Source organism: Rhinatrema bivittatum, chromosome 3 (assembly GCF_901001135.1).
Source record: "Rhinatrema bivittatum chromosome 3, aRhiBiv1.1, whole genome shotgun sequence".
NCBI classification, from domain to species: domain Eukaryota; kingdom Metazoa; phylum Chordata; class Amphibia; order Gymnophiona; family Rhinatrematidae; genus Rhinatrema; species Rhinatrema bivittatum.
Window position 1 is genome coordinate 104,740,969 of NC_042617.1, and position 19,000 is coordinate 104,759,968.

At 44.3% G+C, this 19,000-nt stretch overlaps 1 protein-coding gene across 1 annotated transcript in view; it reads right to left on the bottom strand.

The window, feature by feature from the left end:
• The window catches only part of SEL1L2 (SEL1L2 adaptor subunit of ERAD E3 ligase), a 217,272-nt gene that overhangs the window by 172,221 nt on the left and 26,051 nt on the right, over nucleotides 1-19,000 (bottom strand). The window contains exon 3 of the mRNA XM_029596776.1: nucleotides 15,739-15,901. Coding sequence (XP_029452636.1) covers nucleotides 15,739-15,901 — 163 coding nt within the window. The remainder of the gene's footprint in view (nucleotides 1-15,738; nucleotides 15,902-19,000) is intronic.

Here is a 19,000-nt window from a genome sequence, read left to right on the forward strand (position 1 = left end):
TTACGGGAGGCCCGCCAGACCTCCGCCTTATGAGCGGAGTTAAGGATCTTAGCTATTACTAGGCGGGCCCGCCCCGAGTTAGTTGACCTGGACCCCAAACGATGGGCTCTCTCGACGACTAACTTCCCACGCAAGTGCGGCAGATCCAGGGCCGTCGGCAGCCAGTCCTCCAGTAGCGAGCATAGCGATCTCTCTGCGATTTCTTCGGGGAACCCCATAAACCGCAGGTTGTCCCTGCGGGTCCGGTTCTCCAAATCTTCTATTTTCTGCGTGAGGGCCGCTATGGTTTTTGTATGCGACGCTAGGCTGGTAGAGGCCGCCCCCGCCCCATCCTCCAGCTCGGACACGCGGGATTCCATCTGATCTAGCCGGGGGTGCAATGCCGCTATGGAGTCCCGAACCTCCCCAAGCTCCGAATGCAGTAAAGACCACTTTTCATCAAGGGCTTCCTTGATCGCCGCTTTAATCTCCGAGACCGTGAGTGCAGGAGGGTCAGCAGCAGACTCCCCCTCGCCAGCGGTCGCCATCTTGGCGTCGGGGGCCCGCGGTTTTTCCTTCTCTCTCCGTCCGCTTTTCGTGGTCATGCCCGGCGATGTCCGACACCAGGTACGAATGGTGGACATGCAATAGATAGCAGTAGATGGCCCTGTTAGAGTCAAGAGCAATTTGCGCGATCAGATGGGCCACGATAGGCGAGGCAGGCCTGGGAGCCAGTGACTTTCACGTCTTGCCGGCTCAGCACATCACGTGATCTCCCCAAATCTTATTCTTATACATTTTATGTATAAGAATGTTATGACTGCATTTGTTAGTGTATTATTGATTGTTCTTACTTTTACTGTGCTGTAAACCGTTACAATGGCTTGTCTTAGTGATGATATATAATACCTACTAAAAATAAATAAATAAATAAATAAATAAATAAGTCCTTTAGATCCTTTGTATGGTCCTTTAAAGAGAATGTCTTTATTATCTTTGCTCTGCTGGAAGCAATTTTGTGCAGTCTCAGGTTGTGATGGCTAACATCTGTGTCCTTTTCAGCAGGTCAATGGCCTCTTCCTCTGTAGGCACAGAGTTGAGTCTATTATCCATATAAAAGTCCCTTTCCACAAATGCACTGGCATCTGCAATATACCCCATTTTTCCCTCTTCTGAGTCTATAGATAGCCACATCTGGTGATGGACTGTTGCCAAAGGCATGCACTCTGAAATGGTACTCAATGACAGGCCCAGTGCTACCCAGTGTGCAAACCATGCAATTGCACCAAAGGGAGCAGAAAAAGGCCCATGTAACCACTAGTGGACACCATCCAACTGGCAGCAGAAGAAGGGAGAGGCCCACTCTTTGAGTATATGACCCAATCCGGCAGCTGAAGAAGAGGGAGCATGTTCTGCAGCTCCTCCTTGTGGGTCAGCCCCACAGTATTCAACACTCACAGTGTTGGTGCTTCCTCTATTATCTTGCTGTGCATCATGGGATGAGCAAAAAGGAAGTGCTAACAGTGTATTGAATACCGCGGTACCGGAATATGAAGATGAGCCACATAAAGGTCTCCTACAGCTGTGAAACAAATCCTGTCCTCCCTCAACAAACAAGGCACCAGGTGGCAGCAGCAATGGAGGAGTGCAAGAGATCAAATGGACCCTGCCTGCCTGCCTGAGTTGCTTGTTTATGTGTGTGTGTGAATGGGAGCTTGCCTGGGATGGATCGGTGGGTGGGTTGTGAATGAGAGCTTGCTTTGGTTATGAATGGGAGCCTGCCTGGGATGGATGAGTGAATGTGATCCTGTCTGGGTTGGGTGGGTATGAATGGGAGCCTGTCTGAGTGTGCATGTGATTGGGATCCTGCCTGGGTGGGAGATGTGTCTGAGAGAATGGGAGCCTACCTGGGGGGGGGGGGGGATGGGGCATTTGAAAGGGAGCCTGCCTGGGAAAGATTAGGGGTGTGTAAATGGGAGCCTGCAAATGGGAACATGCCTTGAGGGAGTGGATGTGAAAAAAGTTTGTGCCACCGCCACTAATCCACGACAAGCTCAGGGTAACTGAAAATCAAAAGTTTTCAGATGTGGGAAGCAGGAGATTTTTCTATTCTTATGATTTAATTATTGGGTACTTAATGTGTCTATTCTGAAATATTTTATTGCTGTTCAGAAAATTTACAAACTTTTTATATGAGTTCTTAATTACTGAATGTTATTCTATTTGTCATCTGTTTGGCAATATTCCTTTTATTCATATGGTTTATATGATTGATTTATATTTCTTGATTTTATTGCTTGATTTATGAGGACTGGTGATGTTTCTATTTTTCCATTGCTTCATTGCATATAGAGTCTAGTTTGTTGCAGTTTCCAGTTCAGTTTCTGTCTATACATTTTTATTTATACTTTATGGTCTGTTTATTCTGTTTGTGTTCTGCATATGTGTTCTGCATATATAAGCGAGGTGAGTTATTCTGCTAGCATGTAGTTTCTTTGTAGGGGTTTATAGCAGACTGGTTTATTCTGCTTTCCTAATAAGTGTTTTAGAGCCTGGTGTAATATTTGCCTTTTCATAGCTAGGGTTGTTTCTGTTTAAGTGCTTGCAGTTAGTACTGTTTTGGTATAGGAAGTTTACTATATTGTTGTCATTCAATTTATTCAAAGCTGTCCAAGGGCCAAACTCACACCTAATAGGCATTACAATAGGCCTATTACCATATGGGTTCCAAGTGTCTTTTTTTGCAGGGTTTTCTATGTAGCACCACAGCACTGCATGTTTTTCTGTACCACAAAACTAGTTCCAGCTCCAGGGCCCAGCCGGCATCAATTTTATGTACCGGTAAATGGGGCAGATCACTCCTGCACAATTCAGGAATTTTGGACTTGTGGATAGGGTAAAAAAGGTTCAGCATGAGCATCAATTTTGACAGTTTGGATTGCCATAGGGAGAAGGGCTTTTTTCAGTGGTGAATGGAGGCCTGGGACAGGGTGTGAGACTGATAGTTTCATTGTGTATTGGTTACTGGGGAAAACAATTTTGAGCAAAAAATAAAAAACAGAACCGGGGTGAGGGAGCAGCACAGTAATTTTTTGCACAGGACAGAAAAAAATGCTAGTACTGGCTCTGCTTGGTGATGTCACTATCGATGTTACTGTTACAATACCATATGAATCTTAAATAATTCCTATTATCTTCTCAGACCATAAAACAGAAGAGAATCTGATGGATCGCATAAGTTATAGCAACAGGCTCTCTTTCTGAAGCAGATCAATATTCCGAAAAAGCTGTTGTCAAGTCTGGTCTAGCAAAAAGCAAATAACTCAGAAACTCCTTGAAATTGAGCATTTGAATCAAATACAATCCTGATTTGATCAGGTTTCTGAGGATGGTATATTCCAAAGGTAGGAAGATACTAACACTCTTCACCTTCAGTGGCAAAGCTGACTCTGCCTGACCATTGTCAAATATGATTTTCATGAAGGCCACAAAATTATCCTTTGTCTTTGGTTTTCTATCCAGAGTCTGATGGAAGGAAGCAAACCAGGACAGGGACTGCTCTCTGTTATTGGGAAGCCAAGGTCTGGGCATGCATGGAAGTGGTGCCATCCAGCTTTTTGACTCATCTTTGAAGAATTCCTTATTTATTAGCTTCAGGAACTGTCTTCCATTGAAAAAACAGGTTTAATATCATCCCTTGTAGTCCGGAACACTGTGCCTCCAAGATCCTCATTATAGTTCTCTGTTGTGAAAATATTCATGACTTGATTATTCTTTGTAGCCAGGCATTACTTTAATGAATAAATGATTAGGACATGGTTTGCAAAAAGATGTATATCCATTTTCTAGCACATTGGTAGTGAAAGTAGCAACACTATCTGGCTTGCGTACTCTGTCAATGTAAACATCACCTATTACCCAGCCAAGGTCCAATCTTTGGGCACAATGAATGTAGAGAGGACTGCTGCATTGCTGACAAATCTTGTGAAGTCTCAGCATATCCCTACCAAGCAGAAGTAAGATCTTTGCATTGTGATCAAAAAGTAGGATACAATTGGCTATAGCTTTGGTTGTGTTTGGTACTTCACGGGCTGTCCCTGCTAACCGCCACCTTTACCTTTATGGCCGGGTTGGCCACTCTGCCTCCTGATGTGGTGAAATGCTGCCAACACGCTACCAAACACCACACGGGAGGACGCCGCCAGCCTTGATGTACTGTGCCTCTCCTTAGGTGCGCGCGCGCCCGACATCGGCCTATTTAAAAGGACCGCAGCGGGAAAATCCCCGTGGCCCCCTAGTGATGATATCAGGACTCTATATAAGGGCAGTTCCCCTGATGATTCCTGCCTCAGCAACAGGTCCAGCTTCCTCGAGCAGTGCATATTGCTGCCCAGCCTGTTCCAACCTTTGTGTGCTCAGTCTGTTCCTGCCTTCCTTGTCTGCCTCAGCCTATCTGTCCCTCTTCCTCTCTCTCAGATGGATTCCTGGACTCTGGATACACCTGATTGCTGCCTGCCTTGACCCATGCCTGGACACTTGATATGCCTGATTGCTGCCTGCCTTGACCCATGCCTGGACACTTGATATGCCTGATTGCTGCCTGCCTTGACCTGTGCCGGGACACTTGATACGCCTGATTGCTACGACCCTTGCCCGGCCTTGGATCACGTCTCCAATCATCAGCAGAGACCCTCACCTAAGTCCTGCTGGCCCCAGCATCCAAAGGCTCAATTTGAGGGGAACGTGGGCTGGTAAATGTGAAGTACCTGACTGGTCTCTGCTTCTCCTGGGTCCACCTGCTGATGGTGAGAACCTGCAGCCCAAGGGTCCATAGATACAATAGCTTTCAGGTGGAATTGATTCCATGCAGTCTCTGGTATAGAAATTTCACTTCTATTGTCTGGTATATGATTACATTCTATAAGAGTAGGGAGAAGTAGCGCAATGCTGCCATCTACAGCTTTTATCACGTAACCAGTCACCCTCCTCCCAGTGGTCTCCATTGTCCTTGCACATGTTCTCAGTGTGGAGGATGAATTATCTTCCTGAATATTAAATAGGTCAAAGAATTCTGACCTGGCCAGTGATCTGTTCTTTGATCATCCATGATTGCAAACATTCTTACTGATCTCTCAAGTTGACCCATAGGATGTACCTGTTGTGGTCCTGGTCTGTGGACCGTTCCCCCTTCCTACCTCAGAGCCGCTCCGAGCAACCGTGGTGTTTTTGAGGCCTGTTCGGGCCTGGCTGGCCCCTTCTCACAGCACTCCCTCTGCGAGGGAGATGCCGCCGACGTTCTCCGGCGGGCCCCACCGCTTTAGGCGTGCGCAGGAGTCCAAAGTTAAAGAAACCAGCGTGGGAAAGATGGCTCCGCCCTCGGAAGGACGTCAGACGCCAGCAGGGATTTAAACTCTGCAGCCAGATTTACACTTTGCTTGCAACGAGGTTCTCTCTCAGAGATTTTCTAGTTGCTGTCTTCGTTCCTGATCCTGCGTGTCCCTGGTTCCTGCTCCAGCCTTGTTCCTGCTCCAGCCCATCCTTGCCTGATCCTGTTCCTGGCTCCTGATTTCGGCTCGTCTTCCTGGCTCCTGACTTCGACTCATTCTCTGGTATCCTGCTTGCTGCCTGTCTCGACCCCTGGTTCATCTTTGGTCTGTGCTGTCTGTGCTCCACGTCCTGCCTGTCTGCTGCCTGCCTTGATCCGGACTGCTCCGTTTTCACTTCTTCCAGGAGACCTTGCCTAAGTCCAAGCGGCCTGGATCCTCACGGGCTCCTCCTGGGGGGACCTTGGGTTTCCAGTGCTGAAGTTCCTATTGATCTCCTTGGCTTTGACCTCTCCTCCGCTTCACAACTTCAGGACAACTCTTCGCATCCTCATCTTCAGGAGATCGCACATAAGTCGAAGTGGCTCGGATCCTCAAGGGCTCCTCCTGGGGGGATCTCGGGCTTCCAGTGGTGAAGATTCGGTTGGTCTCCTGACTTGATCCACCTCCCAGCGATGACCTCCACTGTGGGCCTTCTCACAGTGTGCCTTCATCATCCCTAGCCGGCTCAAGGGTCCACAAACACAACAGTACCTTAACAAGGAATATTTTTTAACATCTTCTATCGCTATGCCCTTCTCCACAAACTTTAGTGCATTTAGGAATGACTTCTGGCAATGCTGGCTGTTCTTCATCTCCCTCCCCACCATCCTTTGAGCAGGGGTAGAAGCTTTGGAGAAGTTGATTTTTGCACTATTTGGGTGCAGAGCAGTAATATGTTTGTCACTGTCACACTCTCTGCACTTTTTAAATAATACTTTTACACTAGCAAGATGGCTAATTTTCGCATCACCTTTATCAATGTCAATGTTAGGAATCTGCTCCTCCAGAGGGGAGGAGTTAGCAATCTGTTAGGAATCTGCTCCTTCAGAGGGGAGGAGTTCGCAATCTGTTATGGATCGGCTCCTGTGGAAGGAGGAGTTAGCAATCTGTTATGAGTGAGCTCCCCAGGAAGGAGGAGTTAGCGATCTGTTAGAGGTTTGCTCCTCCAGAGGGGAGGAGTTGGCACTCTATTCTAATATCCGTGCTGAGTTGCAATCTGTTATGGTTCTGATGTCTGAAGGGCAGAGACATAGATAAGAGCTAGCACTCTGTTATGTTCAGCTCCTGAAGTGGGAGGAGTAAGCACACTGTGGTAAATAGGTGAATCCTTGGGCCAATGGCAGATGACAGCGCCCCCAAGAGGATATCCTGAGAGGGACCACCGGCTAGGCTTGAGTATGGAGACAGACACAGATAGTTCTTTTATTAGACAGGTAGTAGAACCACCAGAGGTGGCAGTAGTGAGCTGGTATGCCCGACAGGGCTGACGTCCCTCAGATACTGGAACTGCGATCCCAGGGTTGCTGAGCTGTAGAGAGACTAAAGATAGTGAATAGACAGGGTATGCTGTACACCTAGCCAGTAGTAGATGACAATCTCACATAGAATCTTAAGAAGGCTCAGTAGCTGGAAAGAGTTAGGCCCTTGAGGAGCGAGTACCTGGTCCCAGGGAAAGCCCTGAGAGAGCGGTGGCAACTCACGATTGTCTGTATCTGTAATAGCTTCTAGGCAGTAGAGAATCTTCAGAGTGTTTAGGTACATGGGCCCTCGAGGAGCGAGTACCGGTTCCTATCTGTAATCTGAAATAGTAACTCACAATGTCTGTATCTGCGATCGCTTCCAGGCAATAGAGAGTCTTCAGAGTGTTCAGGAATATAGGCCCTCAAGGAGCGAGTACCGGTTCCTGTCTGCAATCTGAAATCAAGAAAAGAGAGCGAGGCTCCCGAGGAGCGGGTACCCCTGGTAAGTCCGAGGAGGCAGAGCAGCGTAGGAGAGAAGCGGGTCCAGATGAATCCCCGCCATCAATCCACCGGAGTCCTTGCTAACTCAAATCGTAAGCGTAAGTGAAGACCTTTTATGTTGGAAGCGGATGACATCAATACAGGGGGATGCCCCTAAGGTTCGCGCCCTTGCTGGTACATAATTCAGAGCGCACGTGCGCGTGCCCTTACATCATCAGGAACATGGCGGATCCGCAGCGTTGAGCCGGTCTGGGGATGCCGGAGAGAAGCAGCATGGAGACGCCGTGGCAGCAAGCCATCCATCAGGCCCGGAGGGAGTCGCCACAGAGGTAGAGAGGGTGGAGCGAGGGCGAAGAGCAGGTACAAACGCAACAGTCAAGGGTCTCCACAAACATCAGAAGAGGAGCCTTCTATTTCGAGAGCTCGATTTGACCAAGCCTGAGATAATCTTTATCCAAGAGACTCATTTATCACAAAGGTATGAATATCTCTTACGCTCTACTAGGTTTTCTCAACAATAATTTACCACTATAGTAAATCTGCAAAATATATTGGAGTCTGTACGTTGTTTTCTAAAGATTTTGTATGTGAGTGCACCCTTTGTATTTCTTACCCTTTTGGTATATATCTTTTAGTGCAGATAGTAGTTAATGGGAAGACATACACTCTGGTTAATATTTATGGACCAAATAAGGAACAAGCCTCATTTTTTCAAAAACTACGTCAAATAATTCTCCAGCATACTGCGATGATTCTGATTGTGGGTATGTGTGTGTGTGTGTGTGTGTGGGGGGGGGGGGTTAATGTAGCTCTATCTCACACCTTAGATACATCAAAAGGACATTCATACTTAGCTAAAGTTCATTTAGATGCATTTAAAGCATTCATGGATGACCTACAGCTAATTGATGCTTGGAGACTTAGATATCCTCACTCCAGATCCTATACTTTTTATTCTAAACCTCATGATTCTTATTCTAGAATAGATTATCTTTTAGTTGATAAATCATTATTTCACAATGTCATGCATGCTGAAGTGGGAATTATCTCATGGTCAGACCATGCCCCTATATCTCTTGATATACATTTCTTGGATGCTGATAGCAGCAGACATTTCTGGCGTCATAATGATTCCATACTTCAAGATACTTCTTTTACCAAAGACATAGCATCTGCAATCAAAGACTTTTTTCACATTAATGCAAATTCTGTTTCCTCCCCACTCATGCTTTAAAGATTTAAAGCTTTTATGCGTGGTTTGTTTATATATTGCTCTTCCTTCATTAAAAAGAAAAGGAAGGCGACGTGTATCCATCTCAGGCCTACTATACCCCTACTCATGGATAAGCATTCTACCAACAAGAACCATGACACACTTAACCAATTTATCAAAGAAAGGGAGGAACTTCATAGGTTAGAATCTGAGTGTATAGTACACTCTAGAGATAGCGTGGCAAGAGTTTTTTGAGGGAGGAGAAAAAGCGGGAAAATTGCTAGCTAACAAGCTGAAAAAGGTTACCTACCAAAATCATATATTAAAAATAAAAAATGAGACTGGTCAGATCCTTTCCACTAATGACGCTATTAGACAGCAGTTCCTTAACTTCTATCCAGATCTCTACTCCTTGAATTCCTCTGTCAATCAGGAAGCCATTAATGCTTATTTGCAGTCTATTGCCTTACCTCATTTAACATCAGAAATGAAAGAACTCCTTGATGCCGAAATCACTACTCCAGAATTTATAGTAGCTAGCTATTAAGGAAATGAAGTTGGGCAAATCACCTAGCCCCAATGGGCTTACCGCTAAATTCTATAAGCAATTTGCCCCCTATCTAGTGTCGCAACTGCAGAAGTTATTTAATCATCTCCGCACAGGTGGCTTGCTACTTCCAGACTCTTATTGCCAAACCTGTGCGTGATCCGGCCCATATCTTTAATCAATTTGGACCTGAAATTATTAGCAAAAGTTATAGCAAGCCACCTCAATAAATCCAATCAGAGCTCATCCACCCTGACCAGGCAGGCTTCATTCCAGGAAGAATGGCTAGCGATAATATTCGGAAAATCTTGAATATAATCTGGGGGGCATATAAAAAACAAATAGCTATCAAACTATTAGCCAAAGATGCCGAAAAGACGTTCAACATGGTCCATTGGCCATTCTTGTTTTCTACATTAGAGACCATGGGTTTTGGCCGCCAATTCCAAAATTGGCTTAGGGCATTATATCATAACCCCAAAATGTGTTTAAAAATCAATGGTGGGTACTCAGATACATTTAATGTACAGCAAGGTACAAGGCAAGGATGTCTCCTATTTTCTACTCTCTTTGCAATAATTTTAGAACCATTGGCCATTAAAATACGGAACAACCCTCTCATTTCTGGTTTCTGCATAGGCTCTAAGGCTTATAAATGATCTTTGTTTGCAGAAAATATTCTTTTTACTATTAGCAATCTTCATGAATCTTTGCTAGCAATTGAATCTGCCTTAAGCTCCTTTAGCGCAGTTTCAGGTTTTAAAATTAACTGGGGAAAAATAAGAGCTTCTGAACATTTCCTGCGACACTTGCCTTGAAACTTATTTAAAAAAGAACCATCCCTTTAAATGGGCTTCTCATACACTTTAGTATTTGGGGGTTAATATCGGTAGATATTTGAAAGAGTTGTATCAGTTGAATTATGCTCCCCTACTTAAGAAATTGAGCAGGATCTGGAGAAATGGGATCAGCTACCTCTTTCATGGCTTGGTAGGATTGCTATGGTAAAAATGAATCTCCTCCCCAGATTTCTTTATTTATTTCAAATACTACCAATTTTCCTGTCTAAATCTATTTTTAAAATATGGCAAAAGAAACTCCTCCGCTTTATCTGGAAATGGAGACCACCCAGGGTGACCAGATCAGATCTCTATCAAATTAAACCAGAGAGTAGATTAGGGATACCCAATCTCTCTTGGTACTATGTGGCAGCCCAACTACGGCCTTTAACGGAGTGGTACAATAGTGCTTCGGAGAAGCATTGGGTACAGATAGAGCAAACATGGATAAATGATATGCTCTTGAGAGCTACTATGTGGCAGCCTTGCAGTTCATGGCGCCTTTGCCCAAACATGGCTCCCACAACTAGGCTTACATTAAACGTATGGACCTCCTGGAAACATAAGCTAGTGGGTCCCTCATCATATTTTCAATCTTCTTACCGTTTTCATAACTCAACTTTCCCTCCATGTATCCCTATCAACTCTTTTCAAGCATGGAAGTCTAGAAACCTCACTCAAATAGATCAGATTCTTATACTTGGGCAGAGTGTTCCCTTTGCTGACCTACAAACTAAATTCCATCTTCCCCGTTTGGAATTTCTTTCATTCCTACAGATTACACATTTTATTAATGGGTTACAGAGGAAATTGTTACGAGCGCGCGCGGGCGCGGTCGTCTCGGGTGGGTGGTGAGCCCTTGGGCCACGGCAGGACCCCAGGAGGAGCCCAAGGCCACACCGTGGGAGGTAAGCTGAGCAGGCATGGTGAGCCAGGCAGGCAGGAACAGAAGCAGGAAGTCCGGCCCTCCGCTGGACCAGCATGCCCATGGTAGCCAACACGGGGAAGTTGACTAATGAACGGTCCTCCGACTGTTCCCGGCCCTTTCGGACCTGCCGCAGGGAACGGCAATGGGCAGCAGGCCGGACAGAGGCGAGGGCAGACAGAGTCCTTAAACAGACGACATCAGACAGGGCAGAAGCAGGCTGAAGCAGACGGAGACATCAGGGCAAGGGCTGAAGCGAGACACTAGAAGGATCCAGGCGAGTAGGAACTCCGATGCTGGGATACTCACATCCGAAGCCCCCTCGGCTGGCAGAGGAAGACATCAGGGTACGGGCTGAAGCAGACACTGTAGACAAGGCTGGACGGGAACATTGCACTGTCCATCAGGGCGCCCTACTCAGCCCACCCGTGGGACTGAGTCACGGACCACCCTGTCCCAGACGCGCCCTACACAGCCCTGGGAGGCTGGTCGCAGACCACGCTGAGAAGGAGGGCGCGGGGAAGACCCAGGCGAACAGGACTCCGATGCTGGGAAACTCACATCCGAAGCCCTTACGGCTGGCAGGCACAGGAACAAACATCTAGGCAGGGTCAGAGACAGGCATCAAGGCAGAGACACTGGACATCAGGAACATCAAGCAGAGACAGGACAAGGCGCCATCAAACATGGAGGACCTGGATCAGCTAGGTTACAGGCGACTGTAATGCTCAGATCCAAGGCCAAGACACAGTGAACAGAAAGTCCTTAAATACTGGAGGTAGAAGGCAACTCCCTGGGAGGAGCTTGCCAGGACCGCCCACCGCTGGTCCTATAACTAGGGTAGAGAGCTGCGGGCCAGCCCCTAGGGAAGGGCGTCGCCCAACAGGAAGTCCAAACACTGAGGCTGCAAGCCACAGGCACAGCTAGGCCTCTCAGGCCCTGGAGCAAGTCCTGAATGATGCGCAGGCGAGGCCCAGGCTTCAGAGCGGCCTCTGGAGGAAGGTAAGAGACCTCCTGCAGCGCAGCAGCAGGGGGGATCGCAACAGAAATCATTAATCTCAGCACAAAGAACCCTCTTTGAAGGTTATTGCATGCATCCCCATCCTATGAAGGGTATGATTGCTAAGATGTATTTGCTTTTAAGTGCTTATTTGAAGGACAAGCCTCCCACATAAAAGCATGGGAGAGAGATCTTGAGTTATCTTTCTCAGAAGAGGATTGGTCTCTTGTATTTATTCTATCTCATCCTCTATATTTATTTAATTATTTATTTTTTATTTTTATATACCGATGTTCCTGTAAAGAATAAATATCGCACCGGTTTACAAGGAACTAAACAGTCGCCTCCAGGGCGGAAATACATTAAAACAGTCGCCTCAAGGCAGAATACATTAACACAAGTATACAGGAAAACTATTAAAGAGAACTTTCATAAACTCAATTAAATGTAACTGGGAACCATAAATCAGGAACATATGTACAGAGGTAGGTATATCGTCTGATGCTTCACCAGATTTTAGCTCTCAGGGAAAGCTTGAGTGAATAGCCAAGTCTTTAGCTTCTTTTTGAATGTCGGAAGGCATGGTTCTTTGCGGAGGTCCGGTGGGAGCAGGTTCCAAAGATGGGGACCTGCAGTGGACAGAGCTCGTTTCCTCAATGAGGTTTTTGTTGGCTGGGTGTGAAGCATGTTCTGGTATGCACTTCTGATTGGTCTATTGGAGATGTGTTGCTGTAGTTGGAAGGATAGGTTGAGGGGGGAGATGTTGTGAAGAGCCTTGTGAATCATCATGAGGGATTTAAATTGTATCCTAAATTTTATAAGCAGCCAGTGAAGATTTTGGCGGATAGGGGTGATGTGATCCCATTTTTTGGTGTTAGTGAGAATTCTGGCAGTCGCGTTCTGGACCATCTGAAGTGGTTTGATGGTGTTGGCTGGCAGGCCCAGGAGGAGTGAGTTGCAATAGTCCAGTTTAGGGAGGATGATAGATTGTAGTACCAAGCGGAAGTCTCGGAAGTGTAGAAGAGGTTTTAATTTTTTTAAGACTTGCAATTTGAAGAAGCAATCTTTGGTAGTATTGTTTATGAACTTGGTGAAGTTGAGTTGGTTGTCCAGAAGTACACCAAGATCTCTTACTTGTGGCGTGTGGTCGATTGATGTGAAGGAGAGTTGGGTGGAACTAGTTGGGTTGAATAGAGAGCACTTGTCTGGAGCTATTATGAGGATTTCAGTTTTGCTAGTATTTAGCACGAGGTTGAGGCTTGTTAGCATGTTTTTGATTGCCGAAAGGCAGCTGTTCCAGTAAGACCACGTTTTGTGGAGGGATTCCATTATCGGGATGAGGATCTGAATGTCATCCGCGTATAGGAAGTGTGTTAGCTTGAGGTTAGATAGTAGATGGCAGAGTGGAAGGAGATAAATATTGAATAGTGTAGGTGAAAGGGATGATCCTTGAGGTACCCCCAGCTTTGATCTGATAGGGAGTGATTCTTTGTTGTTAATCCTAACCTTGTATTGCCTGTTTTCAAGGAAAGATTTGAACCAGTTGAGCGCTGAACCTGTTATACCAATATCTGCTAGATGCTGAATGAGGCAGGAATGGTTCACAGTGTCGAACGCTGAGGAGAGGTCCAGTAAGACGAGAAGGAAAGGTTGACCATTTTCCAGGTTGATGAGGATGTTATCAGAAAGCGAGGCTAGTAGAGATTCAGTGTTCAGTGACTTTCGAAATCCGAATTGATTGGAGGTTAGAATGTCATTCTCTTCTAGGAATTCGGATAGTTGTCTGTTTACTACCTTCTCCATGAATTTTGCAATCATTGGGAGGTAACTACTCAAGAATAGTTATAAACTATTATATAGATGGCATAATACTCCCATTCAAATACACAAATTTTCCTCCAAGATCAGTATGCTATGTTGGCGAGGCTGTTCTTCTCCAGGGTCATATATTCATGGGGCAGATTTTATAACCTGCGTGCGCGCTATCCACGCATGTTATAAAACCCGAGGTCGGCGCATGCAAGGGGATGCACACTTGTGCACCTTGCATGTGCCGAGCCCTAGGGGAGCCAGATGGCTTTCCCCATTCCCTCCACTCCCCCCACCTTCCCCTCCCTTCCCCTATCTAATCCACCCCCCAGCCCTACCTAAATCCCTCCCTACCTTTATTTCAGGAGTTATGCTGCCGGCGCACCATCCCCCAGCACAGCTGCTGTGCTGGAGGACTCGGGACCACCCCTGGACCGCCGCCCCGCCTCCTTCCCGCCACTTTTTCAAAGCCCCGGGACATACGCGCGACCCGGGGCTTGCGTGCGTTGCCGAGCCTATGCAAAATATCCCAAAAAATACATGCATATTTTTGAAAATTCAAAATAGGCTCGGCGCGCACAGGAGAAGGCTTTCGGGGTTACGTGCGTAACCCTTTGAAAATCTGCCCCAGAATGTTCAGTCATTATGGCAACAGATATCTGATATGCTATCTCAACTACTTAAGGAATCTATTTTGTTATCAAAAGAGGTAGCTCTTCTTAATTGGGTACATGACATCGGTGATGCGCATGCTCAACTACTGTTTCAACAATTCTGTATCGCAATGAGACTGGAAATTGCCTTATATTGGAAAAGAGATCGCCCACCCACAACACAAAGTGTATTATTATGCCTTGATAGAATCTGCACTATGAACAAAATAACTGCAGCTAAATACGACCAGCTTGATAAATTCAACTTGGTATGGCACCTATATCTAACATGAAGACAATCTACCTGACCATGTCTTCCTCTGAAAGACACTCCTGGTAGCCTTAGTTTGGTACTCTTGGTCTATATGGCATCTATTTTGAGTAATATGCTGATGCTTTAATGATATACGTGCTCTGCATTGACCGTGAATTTGTATATTGCAGCAAAAGGGGGGGGGGAGGGAGTGCAGATGGGATTACATATAAAATCTGTTTGTTGTCCATGTTTCATAAATACGAACCATTTTTGGTGTTCTGTTGGATTTTGTTACTTGATTATTGGACATCAATAAAGTTGCAAATTAAAAAAAAAAGAGCTTGATTGCCAGTAGAAGACTGACAGAGGCAGTAGCACACAGAGTTTTCCAGTGTTGACCCGGACCCCCGGCAATTAATTTAGAATTCAGAGCTTCCAGGCCAAATCTGAAGAGTTCCCAGGTATGCTTATTTCTGTAGTGGAGCAAATAGGGGATGGTAATTTTCAAAAGCACTTCCATGAGTAAAACAGTGTTTTACCCACAGAAATAATCTTTTACAAAATTGCCACACAAGATGAGGGTAAACTTACATGTGTATGTCATATTTGCATGTAAGTTTACCTGGACTGAGTAGAGGTGTTCCCAGGGCTGGGGTTGGGGAAGGGTTTGATATTATACACATATGCTTGAATTTTCAAAAATATGCATGTATTTGTTGGGATAATTTTCAAAGTGAACATGCAAGCAAGTCCACTTTGAAAATGTGTGTAACTTAAGTTAGCTGGAAAATATGCTCCTATGTGGGATTTTACAAAATAACCCTTCAGTTAGCTTTGTAATTTCTGTTGTATATTATGTACAGTATTTGCCTTAAGTCTCTGAGTAAAATAGTTAAATCAAATAAATAAATGAAAGGCCAACAACCTACTAACAGCTTGAAAAAAAACTTAGTTTAACCAATATTATAATGTTCAATACTATAATGCTCAATATTTATTCATAAATATGCTGTTACAATAATTAACTGGATCAAATTAGTAATCCATAATTGTTATAGTCAAATTAACCTGAATAAACACATAAGCAAATGAGCATAACTGAAATGAATGATAAAATATTCCAAAGTTAGTTTTTCTAACTAAACTGCTTATACATATGGCATTTTACAAGAAAAATAGAAGACACTTACAGTTTGGGCTTTATGTGAGCCTTTGTTAGCCAAAGAAACATATAATTGTTTCGCTTTTGTTATATTTTGAGGCATGTGATTACCAAACAGCAAAGCAGAAGCAATTTTTTCTGCAGCTTTGACATTTCCTATGTCAGCTGCATTGGCAAAAAATTGGTAAGCTCTGTTTAAAGAAAAAAAAATAGTGAGAATTAGTGATCTGTCTCAGTTCATCTCATATATGGTATCTGAATTAATAATTAAGCAATCATAATTTGTGAAGGAGGTGTTGCCCAATCAGATTTCTTCATGTGACAGAGATCCTCTCACTTTTTGACACTGCACTGTATACCAGTTCTTTAGAGAACAACATTCAAAACCCTACCACTGATCTACAAGAGGAAATGGTCTAGTTACCTGGAAGAGCCTTGAAGATCAGTATCAGGATTTTGAATTTGGTTTTATAAGGGACTGGTAGCCAGTGCAGTTTTTATAGAACAAGTGTGATACGGTCATGTGGCTTGCATCCACTCGTTCACTTAACTCAGCTCCCCGTTTCCTCAGTCCATTTCACATCCCATCCCCTCTTTCACACAAAAGCCTTTCCCTGGCCTCTTTTTTTACAACCTTCCCTCAACTCCTCAGCTCCACTTTCACACCATTCCCATTCCTGCTTTCACAAACTCTCAGCTCCTCTTTCACATACCATCCTCTGGCTCTAGCTACTCTTTCACACACCACCACTCCCCCCCCCCCCCCCCCCAAATACTACTATCTTCCAGCTTCTCTTTTATAACATCCTCCAAACAAAAACCTAACAATCATCCCCTTGCTTCACTTTCCTCCAAGATTCTCTCCCCCCATAGATCTGGCAGCAGGAAGAGGAAAGCAGCAGCAATATGTCAGATGATGTCTTCTTTCTCTGCTGTCCAGGCCCTGACTGCAGCTTTTAACTGCAAGGAAACACAGCTTTGTCATTCAAAGCAGCAGTTAGAAACAGAGCAACATTATGACAGAAAAAGACCGTATGGTTCATCCAGTCTGCCCATCTGTCCAATTATCTTAGTATTATAATTCTCATCACTTCCTTAGAGATCCCCTATATTTATCCCATCCTTTCTTGAATTCAGATACTGTTTTTGTTTCCACCACTTCCACTGGGAGGCTATTCCACACATCCACCATCCTCTCTGTAAAGAAATATTTCCTAAGATTATTCCTGAGTCTATCCCCTTTCAGCCTCATCTCATGACCCCCTCGTTCTAGAGCCTGATTTCCATTGAAAAAGGATCAACTCCTGTGCATGGAAACCTTTGAGATATTTGAATGCTCTATATTTCCCCTATCTCACCTTTCCTCTAGGGTATACATGTTTAGATCTTTAAATATATCCCCTTTTGCTTTAGAACAAAGACCACTGACCATTTTAGTAGCCACCATCTATTTATTTATTTATTTATTTATGTTTTTTTATATACCGGTCTTCTTACATAATATGCAAATCAAATCGGTTTACAGAGAACTGTTGAAAAGCTTGCTTGAAAGCAATTACATATAACGAAGAACTTTTTGAACAAATAGATAAATAGAACTTTTTAAACAAACAGGAACTAGCGAAATATATTAGACAAAAACACTGTTTTAAATGTCTAAATATCTTAGTGTTTTAAATAGAGCTTTTAAATAGCCTTTATCAAGAAGAAAAAAATAAATAAATAGCCAAAAAGACAAAGTCTAATTCAAACATGGTATTAGGAGTTATTGCTATTCCTAAATGTATAGATGTCTTGCTGGAAACAGAAGTCATTGGAAAACTAACTTCCGCTTGAGTGCATCGAATGACCCATTGTGGGAATGAAAATGAAGAGGAGGGGAGGAGGGTGGAGCTGGAGTTATGCATTTTAGATCGAGGCAGATACAAAAAATAACAGGTTGAAAGCTGCTTGTTAGTGGTCAGGGAAATGCTTGACTGAATAGCCAAGTTTTCAGTTTTTTCTTGAATGACTGGTGGGAAGAGTCTTGTCTTAGTTCTGGTGGAAGTGAATTCCAAAGAGAAGGACTTGCGGTGGAAAAAGCTCTATTCCTTAACGGAGTTTTGGCTTGAGGGATAACCAGGGTGTCTTGGTAGGCTTTTCTGATTGGTCTTGTTGATTTGATGGTGCGTAGTTGATGGGTAAGATCGATAGGAGCTATGTTGTTTATGGATTTGTGAATGAGGGTCATGACTTTGTAGAAGATTCTAAATTTAATTGGAAGCCAGTGGAGATTGTAGAGAATGGGTGTGATGTGGTCTCTTTTATTAGAATTGGTCAAGACCCTAGCTGCTGAATTTAGAACCATCTGGAGGGGCTTGATTGTAGAGGCTGGTAGACCAAGTAGCAACGCGTTGCAGTAGTCCATTTTGGTGAGAATAATTGATTGTAGGACGAGGCGGAAGTCGTGGGCGTGTAGTAAGGGTTTTAACCTTTTTAGAACTTGTAATTTGAAATAGCATTCTTTGGTTGTATTGTTTACAAATCTTTTTAGGTTCAGTTGATTGTCAAGAAGAACGCCTAAGTCTCTTACATAGGATGTATTTTTGAGGCTGTTTAGAATGGGTGTAAGTGGATTGTGATCGGTGATGTCTTTTTGTGGTTGATCAATTATAATGGATGGGAGCTCTCTGTGGATGAAGTTTTCTTCCTGGGAGATGATGAGGTATTCTGTTTTTTCCTTGTTGATGACTAAATTGAGTTTGGTGAGGAGTGCACTAATTTCTTGAAAGCATTGCTCCCAGAAGATTAGAGACAGTTGAAGGGATTTCCTAATAGGGATGAGGATTTGTATGTCATCCGCGTAAACCATGTGTTTGAGTTTCAGTTTGGAAAGGAGGAAGCAGAGAGGTAGAAGATAAATGTTGAAAAGGGTTGGGGAAAGTGATGAACCTTGTGGAACTCCCATGTTTGAGCTGATTGCCTGAGATTCTTTGTTGTTGATTTTTACCTTGAAAGATCTATTGTTGAGAAATGAACGGAACCAGTCTAGGGCGATGTCTGAAATACCAATTGCAGTTAATCGGTCAAGTAAGATAGAATGGTTGACCGTATCGAAGGCTGCAGAAAGGTCTAGGAGAATGAGGAGATGAGGTTGTCTTTTTTCTGAGCTTAGGAGAACAGAGTCTGTTAGGGAAATCAGCAGAGATTCTGTGTTTCGTGTTTTTCGAAATCCGTATTGCGCTGGAGCCAGAATTTTGTGTTCTTCAAGGTAATCAGTAAGCTGTTTATTTACTATTATCTAGACCAAC